This window comes from Pundamilia nyererei, unplaced genomic scaffold (assembly GCF_000239375.1).
Source record: "Pundamilia nyererei isolate P.nyererei 1_Seehausen unplaced genomic scaffold, PunNye1.0 scaffold00038, whole genome shotgun sequence".
In the NCBI taxonomy this organism is placed as follows: Eukaryota; Metazoa; Chordata; class Actinopteri; order Cichliformes; family Cichlidae; genus Pundamilia; species Pundamilia nyererei.
This window is the reverse complement of record NW_005187439.1, coordinates 1278801-1292727: the sequence shown is the minus strand read 5'-3', so window position 1 is coordinate 1292727 and position 13927 is coordinate 1278801. Positions and strand designations below refer to the sequence as shown.

The window sequence follows — 13927 nt, the reverse complement described above, 5'->3', positions numbered from 1 at the left end:
AACGGTCAAAGAAATCCTTCATATGTTGGCAAAGAGAAACTACCAGCTGTAGTGAATGATGATCATTTGCAGGAAAATAACTGGCCTTGGCCTGGTTACACTGTAGAACCTCCAGCATAACTTATTAATTTAATCAGAATCTATCTGAAAATGAAAATGAAGAAAGAAAAGTTACAGAAAGTCTTTGGAGTAGGCTAACATGTGCATGTGCGTATGACCTGAATGACGTAACAGTGGGTTATTACTATTTAGGGCAGTGGTTGACACAGATGCAGCTTGACACGTTTCTGTCAAATGTAATCTTGGTTAGGTTGCCAGGGTCATTGAAAACCAGGGAAAAAGTACCTACAGACGACTGGTTTCTTGAGTTCCTCTTTGGTGAAGGCGATTTGAAGATAGTAGCAAAAAACAGAGAACCACAAAGAAGCACGCAAAACATGAGACAGCAAAGTACCAACACAACCATCGGTGGTGCCATCTTTAATAATTTTTGTAATGTATGAATGAGGATATGTGCGTTTTCGAGCTTGTATGTGCACATTTGACCCTGTGTGAAACAGATTCAAAGTTGCAACAAATTCTTGCTTTTCAAGTAATTAAAGACCCGGGAAACAACAGCTTAAAGAAATCACTAAAAGCCCAAACTTGCCATGACTTTTGTTCCTATGATGAATGTATGTAAGCTTCTGGCTATAGCTCTATTTTTTTAAGATAAGTGTTTTCTTTCTTTCTCCTTGTTTGTTGAGTTCAATCTCTAAAAAGTGCTGAAGATGGAGTCCATTTCTATCATTAACAAAATTGAGGAAACTGGACAAGTGGTGGAAAAAAGAAGAACTGGAAGGCCTAACAAACCACCTACAGCAGATGAACAGTATCTGAAAGTCATATCCTTAGGAAATGGGAAATAATCCAACAAAACCTAACACGGGACCTGAGGGATGCTTCTGGCCCTTGAGCTGATGCATCTACTGTTCACTGAAGCCTCATCAGAAATGGTATTAAAATAATTGAAAATATTTTATTTCAATTATGTATTTCTAATATAAAAACGACTTTTTTAATGTCCTACAATCAAATCATGGGAGAAAGAGAGCACAGCATAAAACATAAAATACTTTCACTCCGAGTATGCCTGCTTCCCAGTCTCTATCCCAATCCCAAACACACACTCAGACAAAAACTGGTTCACCCAAAAGACAAAACTCCAAAACACAGACTTAACAATGTGGTGTATGCTGTACGGTGCAGCAAGGAATGCCCAGACCTCTACATTGGAGAGACCAAACAGCCACTTCACAAGTGCATGGCACAACATAGAAGTTGTTGTGCCATGCACTCTCGGATGAGAGGAGAAATGTCTTCAAGCAACTCAAAGAAGTCCAGACGCTTTTCTTTGCAAGCTCCTTTGACTACGATGACCTGGATGACTGAGAACCTTCACAGACATAATCCCAAACATAGTTTGAATGTAGAGCTACAGTACTGTGCAAAAATCTCAAACCACCCTTCATTTCCTTTTTCTTCCAAGCAATCAGAGTTTTTTTAATGGTTATGAGCAATATTTCTGCAGACTGATGGTCTTTGAAGTTTGAAGTGTGTGTGTGAAGGGAGATGTTTAAGCTCTTCCAACAGGGAATTCTATGAGTAACATACCATGGGCTGCCAAAGAAAACAGATGCAGCCCCATGCAGCCTACATGGCAGTGCCCATAGCAGTTTTGCCGTTTTGGCTCCCCATGCAGGCCCCATGGTTAGCTTTACCCATCTTGGCCCTATGGTGGTTTTCCGTAGGCTATCCATAGTGGGCTTGTCACTAGAAAACACATACAGGGATCCCAAAGGGCAAAACTGTGGACTGACCCACCTGGGGCTCACGTGGGATAATTGTAGGTTGGGCTTTCCATACAACACCACAGTTCACCCACATCTATCCATTGTAGGCCTGCATGGGCATGTTTGCTGGCACATTATTCATAATAAGGAAACACTGTAAAGGGAAATGTTACCTTTGTGGAAAGAATGAAACCACAGAGCATGTTTTATTACACTGTCAGAAATCTAAAAGAGAGAGATAGAGACTGACTTAAAACCTCAGAAAAATGGAAGTTGAACTGAGTCTTATTGATATATTACAAAAAAAAAAACTTGGGAAGTGAAAGACATAAGGTCATATTTCTATTTACGTCAAACTAACTTATTTGATATGATTTAAAGGTTCTTCTTGTTCTTCTTGAGGGCGAGCGGCTCCCATCAGGAATGGCATCTGGTGAAAAAGAAATCTGATAACTTCAATATGTGGATGAATAAGGGTGTGAGTGTCCAAAATTTGCTTTTTTTCAAGCACATTCTGGTCCACACACACAGTTGAGTTGGTGGTGGTAAAGCACCAAAGGATGCAAATGGGTCCCCATACTGTAAATGGTAGACTGATGAACAATGGGGCATGTGTGGGCAGCCCACTGTATGCAATGCTACCAGTGTAAAATATGGAGATCTGGACCCTGCACTGTGGGCCCCGTGTAGGTCCCCAGTAGAGTGGTGTGTGGGTATGCTGCAGGTCAACATTGGCCCAACATGGGTCCCTCTGCTTAATGTGGGTAGTCCATACTACGGGCTGCCCCAGTGAGTGCCAGAGGCCAGAGCTGTGTGATCTGCCCCACAGTTCCTCCACATAGGCACTGAAGGCTTGCTGATGTGTTACTAGGAGCACACATAGACAGACACTATCTCTACTTTTAAGATTAGGCTTCAAACTTTCCTTTTTGCAAAAGCATATAGTTAGGGCTGGACCAGGTGACCCTGAATCCTCCCTTAGTTATGCTGCAATAGGTCTAGGCTGCTGGAGGATTCCCATGATGTGCTGAGTGTTTCTTCTTCAGTCACCTTTCTCACTCACTATGTGTTAACAGACCTCTCTGCACTGAATCACACTTGTTATTAATCTCTGTCCCTGTTCCACAGCATGTGTTTTATCCTGTCTTCCTTCTCTCACCGGTCACAGCAGATGGCCCCGCCCCTCCCAGAACCTGGTTCTGCTGGAGGTTTCTTCTTGTTAAAAGGGAGTTTTTCCTTCCCACTGTCGCCAAAGTGCTTGCTCATAGGGGGTCATTGATTGTTGGGTTTTTTCTGTATGTATCATTGTAGGGTCTACCTTACAATATAAAGCACCTTGAGGCGACTGTTGTTGTGATTTGGCGCTGTGTAAATTTAAATAAAACTGAATTGAATTGAATGAATCCATAATGTGACATTTTTGGTTTAAACTGTCATCAATATGTATAGAGGAGGTCAGAAGAACACAGTGAAGGCTCTGTTATGGTTTGGCAAGCAAACAAGCAATTTATTTATATAGCACTTTCAGAACAACTCCCAGCTGAACACAAAGTGCTGTACACTTGACATGACAGAAATAAGTTAAAATAAGTTGAATAAGTAAAAAAAAAAAAAAAAAATTCAGCATGGCAATGATCCCGAAAACACTGCGAATACAGTAAAAGTATCACTAATGGAGCAGTGTGGGATCATCGCCACAGGGAATGGAACAAGAGGCAGCTAACATTTGACTGACCTTCAAGAAGAATGGAGAACTATTCCTGAATATTACTTTTAAAAAAGAGAAAAGAAAAACTTACTCAAGAGAGTTCAGGCTGTGTAGAAGAAAAAAGGTTCTCAGTCATCCAGGTCATGGTTGTCTAAAGAGCTTGGAAAGAAAAGCGTCTGGGTGGTCATATCAAATACTGACTTTCAAGCTCGCTGTACAAACTCTATTGTTCGTTTTAGCAAAATATGAAGACATTTTCAACATTGTATCTAACTACAATATTGTAACTCTACATGAAACATCCAGTGAAGAGTCCTGATTGCTGCAGATACTTCAAACCATCCTGCTTTCAGGTTTTTATCTGATTCATAAAACACTGTCAATCAACTGTCATTGTTCAGCTACATGAACTGCTAAAAACTCACCCATGGAGTACTAAATGCTGGAAATACTTTTGTTTACATTTTTGTCAAGGGTTAGATAAGAAAAGCGATACTAATCTCGTATTTGACCGATCGTGTCATCTATCTTGGCGTATTTTCCCATCCTTCAACTATTCCTTCAAATCTTGACATCTGGTGTTTGCTGGGTTCAATATGATGCTGACAGAAAAACCGCCACGTTTGGGATGCCAAAAAAAGTTTTGAAACTACGCCTCTTGGCCAAACGATACCAGAATCAAAATGAAAGAAACCACCTGAACACTTGCTCCTTAAAGTAAAGGTATCCAGCGACTCTGTTATGCTGTGGGGGCAATCTGCAATGATGGTTTGCCTCTATTTCTCAATGAAAGAATTACCTCAAAGTATAACTAGAGGGGGCAAAAGTACAGACTTCTTTACATAAGTAGAAGTACAGATACCTGTCTTAAAAATACTTGAGTAAAAGTTGAGGTACTGAAGCAACTTTTTCACTCAAGCAAAAGTGAAAATGTACAGGTTCTTGTACTTGAAGGACGATTTTACCATCTATTCTAATGCAAAGGTATCTGAACCTTTATATCAATAATAATACAATAATAGTCTGTCAACATAATAATATAATAATATTAGTTCATGAAAATGCAAATGTTATTCCAATCAAAATTATAATTCTCACTTCAAATCTGTCATGCAGGACACAGCAGTGAAAGTAACCATTTGCCTACATTGTAGAGGTGACTTTGTCTCCACAACTAATCAGAACAGGGAGTAAAGTTAAGGGTTAAAGTGAGATTCAGCAGTTGTTGGAACCCTAAGGTCTGCTGTACTGGCCGAGTACAGACCACAAGCAAAGGACTTCTAATATGAGCTCCTGAACAGGCTGTGATCAGCTGACCTGCTGACCTTTGTGGATTTACACAGCTGAACTCAACAACATGTAAGCAAATGTTTCGCACCTTGGCTGATTCCCATCCCCTACACTGTACCACGTTTATACAAGACTGGATAAAGTTGGTATAAAAATTCATTCAGTGAATGAATCTAAGCACCGTCAGCTTAAATGCAAGTTAATAGCTGCTACATTTGATGTTAATTAACTGTAACCATGAGCTCCATAGCCACTGAGCACGCCGCCACAGTGCTTTACTACAAAATTCACCACATTAGTATTTTCAAGCAACGCTTGAACCCATATGGAAAAGATATTTATAAATCTTATAAAGTTTGTATCTGTCTTGTGTGAAACTTGTATGAAAAGCATATAAGAGTGAAAACAGATATAAGATCCCTTGAAAAATTATATAATGAAACTTGTATGTTTTGGATCCTTACTAAAACAATATATGAAAGTAATGAGAAAGTGGCCACTTTCATGAGTAATCACATATAAGTTTTTACTATTTCTTTTCCATATGGGAAAAACACAAAGTATGTATACTCTAGTTTATTTTGCAGGATGAAAATACATAATTTATAAAAACATATACATACATATAGAGGTTCCAGATCCAAAATGTGATTAAAATGATGACATTACATTTTTGCAGTTTGTCAAATGCCACCGAGCATCCTTACCTTTAAATCCAACCTCTCGTTTCCTCATTGTCCTGACTTTCTTACATGTTTCTCCATCTTTGAGTGAAGTTATCGTGCACTCTCCCTGAGAAATCTAGCTAGGCCTTTTAGCTAGCAATACACTGTGACAAACTGCACACAAACAGTTTGCATGTTTGCTGATGTTTGCTGAGCTGATAAAAAAAAAGCTGTATTTGAAATTACCTCCCAGTTAGTAAAAAACGTTAGGAGTAAAAAACGTTACTCTGTTTATGCTCGCGCCTCTTTGCTAGCACTAGCACTAGCTAGATACTGAAGATAACTTACAAACAGCTGGCACAACACCAGCCGCTTTAATGCTTCACTCTCTAGTAGAGGCCCAGAGTCACCTTCAAGTTGTTCTCTAATGATACCTGTAGAACATTGTGGCCCAACACCTTGCTAATGCAATTTAGATGCTCATCAATTTTCTTCTATTTATTCAACTCAGGAGGAAGCCTATACTAGCCTTCATAGGATGAAGGTTAGTGCACATGCTGGTCAAGCACAGGGCTAACACAGAGCGATAAACACATTCACATCTATGGCCAATATAAACCTGCCAATTCACCTAACCTATGCATTTTTAGGACTGTGAGAGGAAGCTGAAGTACCCAAAGAGAACCCATGCAAGCAGAGTACTTGTACTTTTGTCCTCTGACCTTAAAGCCCAGGGGTTCAGGAATAGTTTCCTGTTGGGTTTTAAAAGTTGAATGAAAGCAATTTCATATGTGTCAAAGTGGGGGTGGGGGGTAAAGTGCAGCTGTTAAAACACATAAAGCATAAACTAGCTGTCTGCACTTTCAAGGACTGTCCCAGCTGCACTCGTTCTCTTAGCCATGCAAGAAGAGTCTGATCAGATTTACTGCCATATGTTTGCTTTGATATTTATTTATTTAACAGCCCTCTGCTGTTTGATCTTGTTTTTTTGCCCATGTTTAACTTTACTCCATAATAGATCTTAACTTGCATTCAAGTCTACTCCCGCTTTCCTGTAAATCACGTGGTTTTTGGACTCGCTTAACTCCTCAACTCCAATTTTTTGCTCTGTGAGAATTGTATTCACGAAGGCCTCATTGTGCCAGGAGAGGAGGTGAATGTCCTGAGGGGAGGAGCAGTAAATGCTTTCACAGATCGAGCCAAAATAAAGAAGCTGGTGCACATCTTTTGTATTTTTGACATGCAGGACTGATTTTGTTTTGTACCTTTAATCCTCCACTCATTTAAGACCTGTGTCAACAACAAATCAAACAATTTGAGCTTACTGGAAGGGGATGACTTTACACAAGATCATCACACAAAATTACCTTCAATTCTATACAGCCTTTCTTCTTTTTTCTCTTTGTATGATCCATTCAGCAAAAAAAAAAACGTTAAGATGAGCTTTGTTAGCAATCAGTTCTCAAGTTACCAGAAAACGATTAAATGAATCTGACACGGTGTGATTAAAGTGTCAACTTTCAGCGTTGTGCTTTCACAAAAATATTTACATGACCTGATAATGAATTAAAGCCACTTCATGAGCACTATCCTCATATGCTCAAAAGTAATCGGACGAGAGGTCCCCTGTTATTCAAATAACAAAAAACAAAGAAAAAATGTTGAAACTGTAGTTCATAGCTGTTCTCAGGAACACTCAATAAGAGGTCCAAAGAGGTCCAAAGTAAGGGAGGACATCATTAGCCTGAAAATGTTAAATAAGTCTATAAAAGAGACTTTAAAGGTGGCTAAATCAACACTGTGCTACATCTTTAAAAAGAATGAATGCACAGCAACATCGAAAGACCTGAAAAACCACAGAAGACAGCTAAAGTATGTCATAGCAGAGCTTTTTCCTTGCTTAAGAAAAAAAAGTATAATATTGTCAAAGTCTGTGTCAAAGACACTTTCATAAATGTACAGAAAGATTATAACAAAGTGCAAACCACTGGTTACACTCAACAACAGGAAGGCCCTAACCCTGCGTGCAGACAAAACAAAGATTATTCAGATGAAGAGAAACATCGTCCGAATCGTATCACATCATCTGTTAAACATGGAGGAGGCAATGTTGTGCTATGTTACGGGCATTTATGGCTGTCAGCAGAAACAGGTCACTCTTGTTTATTGATGTTGTGATCATCTCAGCTTCAGTATCTCAGTTTACAGACTAATGTTTTATTTTTCAATGTAAGAGCTGCGTGAGTCAGAGTAACATAGAAATACTAGCAAGATGTGAAACTCAAGGCCACCCAGTGGTTGAGTCACCCTACTGCCCTGTCCACTCTCGAAATAAAGGCTAAAAAACAATGTATGCCTATGAGGAAGAACGGTCATGTTTGTCCTCCCTTAATACTGCAAAAGCAAACAAATCTATGATTTTGACACTTAAAGCTGTCACTCTCAGCCTGTGTACTTTGTATAAGTCTACACTTGGTAAGACAGATCCTTAGGAAGTGTTTAATTAGGGCCAGAGCCCAAAACACCAAACAGGTGTGGAGTGAAATGTTAAAGTTTTTGAGTTGCGAGCAGGCTCGGATCCAAACCTTAAGTTAGTTTCGCTCTGAGACATCCAGATACACATCGATACACTCCATCAATCTCCGCTCTGTCTACGTTCCCACATGGTACGACGACACAGCTGATGTTTCACACCTGATATGTGGCTGCATGGGAGCCTGCAGGGCCTGCGGCTGTCTATGACTAACTAAACATCAGTTTGGAATGTCGGAACAATGAATGGGAAGAGAAATATCTTTTGGTACTCTTAACGCTCACTTTTGGCAAAGACTCCGTTTTGCAGTTTTAAACAGTCATGTGTGGATTTTGCTGTGTGGGTAGTGCAGGCGTTATTGCTGGTATTAATATTAATATTAATATTTGCTAAGCTACAGAGAAAGGTTGCATGCTCTGGCTCCAGCCAGGGCATTTGTGTAAATATTGCTTGATTGATTGAATTACTTCATGTGCTGCAAGAAGTACTTCCCTCAGCAACAATATAACAGAAACCACGAGTGGTCAAGGGAAATTTTCTGTTGCTTCTCTTGTTCCAATTAAAAACAACCCCAGTTCCAAAAAATTGAGACATTGTGTGAGATGAAAATAAAAACAAAATCTCACAAACCCAGATTTTTTCCACAACAGAACAAATCGAAAGTCTCTAAACATTTGATTTGTTCTCTATCTCGTCATCTACAGTACATAATACCATCAAAAGATTTTGAGAGTCTAAAGAAATAAGGGACAAGGTTGAAAATCGATGTTGGATGCTTGTGATCTTTGGCCCCTCAGGCAGCACTATATTAAAAACTGGCACAATTCTATCACGGAAACTCTTCCAAAAACCTCTGTCTATTAACACATTTGTCCATGTTATTCTCAAATGCAAGTAAATTGCAAGTAAATTTGAACATGATCCAGAAATGCTGCCATCTTCTCTGAGCCAACGTCTTTTAAAATGGACTGAGACAAACTGGAAAAGGCACCATTAATGCTAGAAAGTTTTAGACAAACATGCTCCCGTGCACAGAAGTCGTCTTTCTGATTTTTGGCAAGATGCTAAACCGCATCTGTTACTCGAGCATGGCTTCATAGCAGAAGAGCCTGGGTGCTGAACTGGAGAAACTTCCTCCTGACTCATTTCTTTGTAATGAAATGTGGTGCTTTTAGAACTCACAGCTTCTTTCACAACAACATAAACACATGACCATTAACTCTGCATGTATGTGTAAAACTTCAGAAGGTCAACACGCAGATTTAAGGAAGTGAAACGTTTACCAACATGAACACACAAAATGTTTTTTGGAAAAAGGATTTAAACCATTTTCATGTTTGTGTATAAGGAACTGTGAGACAGTTGGGGGGAATACAGACGGGACCATGAGTATCTTATTTTAAATTTTGCAACGCACAAAAACTCTCAAGATGTGGTTGCTTGGCAGGTGAAATCCAATGGGAGCATTTATGCAGAGTTTACAGTGTTTTATGCAACATGCTGGCTCTTATTCTGCAAACTCTTTGTTTTCATACATGGTTCAAATGGTGTTTAGGTATTGACTTTATTCTTTTTTTACACAATGTGATCTTCTTATTCTAAATGTTCATTTGTACGTGCAAAGCGCTATGCGAATACAGGCCATTTACCATATGAAGCAAGCCCGATACATCTGAGGAGGAAGCTTTTTAGAGAGATCAGACTAAACAAAAGCTGTAAGCTGCAGGCCACAAAACCAAGATAATAACTTTCCTTAATCTTAAGGTAGGATCATCTTGATTCATCGAATGCAACTAGTGGAGACAAGGAAAAAAAATAAACAGTAAGATTAATGGGGAAACCGGTCTACACTACTTCCTGTGAAACAAGTTAAGCTTTGCGTCTCTCCACAGGCTTTGTAAAAGTTGCATCACTCCTGGCGAAACCCTCTTTTCTGGCGGGAAAGGTTTGGCTGCTCTTGTGCAGCAAATCCTGCTCTCCCAGATCGAGATCTAGTGTTGGATGCATGCACACACAAGCATAAACACCCAGAAGAGAACACAATAAAGCGATTGCCCGTACGCATTCCATGAAAAATCCCCGAACCGCACAGCGAATAGACGGATCCCAACGGCTAAAGTTTGGGGTTATTACTGTAAAGACAAGATTAAGATGAGATATTTACAACTTTCCACTTCATGCAATTGTTTGTGTTGGAATTGTAGACTGATATCTTTGTGTAGACATGCCAAGAGCATGGTTTGGGAGAGCAGTTTCCCAAACCACAAAATGATACTATCACTATGCAGGTCTTCACACCTCAGTGTAGTGGACGACAATTCTGTTCAAATCTAATGCACCTAAAGCTAAAAAGGCCCTAAAGGCAACACTGAATAATTTTAAAAAGGTATTTAAATTTGCAGATCCATCTGCAAAGAATAGATTTCAATAAATACATTTAAGGACATTATAGGAGACTCTGCTTGAACATTCTTGCCCCTGTTCGGCCAACAATATTCGTAGCTTTAAATATTATATTCTCCCTGTTTCTGAATCTCACTCTTGATCTTCTGCACAAATAAACTTTTTTGTGCATTTGCACATGTGTTGCTGTTTGTGGAATCACGGCTGGTTGAACTGCTGTTTATCTTGGCCAAGACAGCCTTGAAAATGTTTCTTCAAATGAAGAAGGCCTGAATGTCCATGGGCCTTTTGTTCCATCTGTGCCTCTTGGGTTTTCTCCAGGTTTCTTCCCACAGTGCAAAGTTAGTTTAAATGATCTTTCTCCCCATATGGAAAAGATATATATAAATCTAATAAAGTTTGTATCTGTCTTGTGTGAAACTTGTATGAAAAGCATACAAGAGTGAAAACACATACTTACTAAATCAATATATGAAAGTGGCCACTTTCATGAGTAAATCATATAAGCCTTATATGATTCACGATATGAAGTAGGCCACATCTTATGCAAGTCTTTTATAAGTTTTTACTTTTCCATACAGGGGTGGCTGTAGCTCAGGTGGCAGAGCAGGTCAGCCACTAATCAGAAGGTCGGTGGTTCGATCCCATGCCAAATATCCTTGGGCAAGATACTAACCCCGTGTTTGCCTACTGGTGGTGGTCAGAGGGCCCGGTGGCACCAGTGTCCGGCAGCCTCGCCTCTGTCAGTGCGCCCCAGGGCAGCTGTGGCTACAATGCCAGTGTGTGAAAGTGTGTGTGAAAGTGTGTGTGACTGGGTGGATGACTGAATGTAGTGTAAAGCGCTTTGGGGTCCTTAGGGACTAGAAAAGCGCTATACAAATGCAGGCCATTTACCATAAGTTTTTACTTTTCCATATGGGTCAGCTGCCCGTCGGTGCAAGTGTAGTCTCCATGAGTGTCCAGTGGTTCACAAAACTACAATAATACTTAATTTCTAATTGAAGTCAATATTGTTAAAAGCTGTAAAATAAACCTAAAGCTTTAATGAGGTAAAATGAGCACAGAATTCTCGAAGCTCTGCCAGTGCTGACATGCAGCCAGTGTGAAAACTGAATGTGTTCAAACACAGCTCACTTCAGAGTCAAACGTGGCATCACAAGTGAGACCTTTTTTTGTTTCGAGCATGTTTGAAAGCAAATGATGCACAAAAGACTTCTTAGCTTCCCATTTGACTGCTTTTGTGTTATGAACCAAATCTGATAACTTTGTGTCTGAGTGTTCCCTCCATGTATGATAAACCATGTTGTGTAGTTGGTGCACCATGTGCTCATCCACTCAATGATGCAAATACCTGAGCTATATAAGTTTTGCAAGAATTGTTTGGTTTTGCAGAAATGTGTGGTGTTAACCTGCTTTGATATGTTGTTGTTACTTTGTAGTGTAGTGCACCAAAATAGCCTAAAAACAATTTGCAGTCATGATGCAGCAGCACAGCTGTGGATGCAGATATCAGCTAGTTCCCCCCTTTTTAATATTGCTTAATAGAAGCTTAAATTACACATGCCTGAGCTTTCTCCAGGATTTCCACTTGAGCAGACACTAGTGTGCTTCTCACCCTGTGAAAGGGAAAATAGGCTCAGGTGACCTGACTTTGTTTAGGGGATGAAGATGGATGGATGTTGCAATGTTTCCGTCCAGTTTCACATTAGTTGCAGAGAATCTCAGAGTCACTGCTCTTTGTCTTGCACTAGTGGGTCACCTGCACTGACTGATACAAGCTAATCCTCAGACTTTTATTTTCCCAAAAATCAGAAGACTCCAATTTATTTGATTGCAAAATCTTTCCTTTTTTGTAACATTTGCACAAAACATACATGAAAAAAAGTGCTGACTCCTGCTTGGTGTCAGGAAAGCATGTGGGCAAAAAAAAATACTCGTTAAGTTTCTTTGGCAAGAAAACCAAAAGTCAGGAGGAGTTAAGCTGTAATTGTCCTGCCACGTGCCAACATTTCCTTGTTGTTGTGCCAACTTTCACCCATTTCCAGTCAATGAGCCGAGAGAACACTTTCAGTTTCGCCTGCTCACCTGTATAAATGCACCTGTAGTTCTCCTCCTCACACCATCGCCTCCTCTGCTCTCCTGAAGAGACTCGCTCAAGCAGCCAAGCCGCAGCAAACCTACGAAGAATCAGAGACATGGCTTCCCGAGTTGCAGCTCTGCTCTTGCTGGGCGTCCTCTGCTTTAGCTTTGCATCAGGTAAGACAGAGAGAAAACAGGTGCAGACTGCATGACATCTCTCAGATTTAGACTATCACATGTATAATACTCTTCTGCCTGTTAAACTGACATTGGTGTGTGTCCTTACAAGTCTTCTCTTGTAATTTCTCCCTGCAGGTGAGATCGCAATGGACTGCTGTCTGCAAGCTATCGACAAACGTCTGCCCTCCAAAAACATCGTGGACTACATCATTCAGGAAGCTGGGAAAGGCTGTGAAATAAGCGCTACTGTGTAAGTGTCAAACACGTGCACAACATTCATGCATATGTATTAAGTAGTGAGTGTATTTGTGCAGGGATGCTTTCCTAAAGACCCACAGTGCCTGGTTTACCTGTATTTGCCTCATCTCACGTCATCATCTCATCGGCTTTTTCAGGTTCATTACCAACAGTGGCAGAACTCTGTGTGTCATCCACCCCAGCCAGAAACCATGGGTGAGAAATCTCATCAATATCGTGAACAAGAAAAAGCAACAGTAAATGAGGTGAGAACGAAGCGATTTCCTCACTCCATCACATGTGACTTTTAAAAGTTATTCCCTGTGCACCGGCTAATCAATGAATCTTCTGCTTTTTCATAGATGAACAAACTCTGGGAAGGATGGATGGAGACAACCAGATCTCATAGTCTGTGATGGCAATGTTGCACTGTAGAAGATTAAAACCTGTTAGAGCGATTACGGAGAAATCATCATTTCATCTTATTTATAATGTTGTCCTGTATAAGCTGCCATGCCTCGGCCATTGGCTCAATATATAGCTACATGTGTTTCTTCTGTTTTTTTGTGGTGACTGCGGTGAAACTCGAACTCTGAGACGAGCAGCTGTGGACGTCTCTTTTTTCTTTCTTCCTTTTTGTTATGAATGATCCATAGAAATAGAAAGATTTGCCTGAACTTGCCCTGGAACTGACAGCAGTGTTACAATCCTGTTTCTGTCAGTGTCTGTGAATGACTCGCATTTCTGTTTTTGCAAGAGCTTGTACAAAATCTGATGACACGGCTTGTATATATCAAACGTATTGTAGAGAGTTATCCCAAAATAAACTCGGATATTATTTTGTAAATTCTAGTTGCTGTCTTTTTATTTATGACTAAATCGTCTGTTTCTCTAACAAATCATTTAGGAAAAGAAAAACAAAAGTTGTCACGTTTTCTAATTACACACACACACACACACACACACACACACACACACACACACACACACACACACACAC

At 40.0% G+C, this 13927-nt stretch overlaps 1 protein-coding gene across 1 annotated transcript; it reads left to right on the top strand.

The window, feature by feature from the left end:
• The first annotated feature begins 12561 nt into the window (after nt 1-12561).
• Nucleotides 12562-13507, top strand: LOC102207861 (C-C motif chemokine 20-like). The gene is made up of 4 exons (XM_005730547.1): nt 12562-12687; nt 12826-12940; nt 13086-13193; nt 13290-13507. Exons 1-3 carry the CDS (start codon nt 12627-12629, stop codon nt 13186-13188), a joined length of 279 nt encoding a protein of 92 aa, XP_005730604.1. The 5' UTR covers nt 12562-12626; the 3' UTR covers nt 13189-13193; nt 13290-13507.
• The last annotated feature ends 420 nt before the right edge of the window (nt 13508-13927 follow it).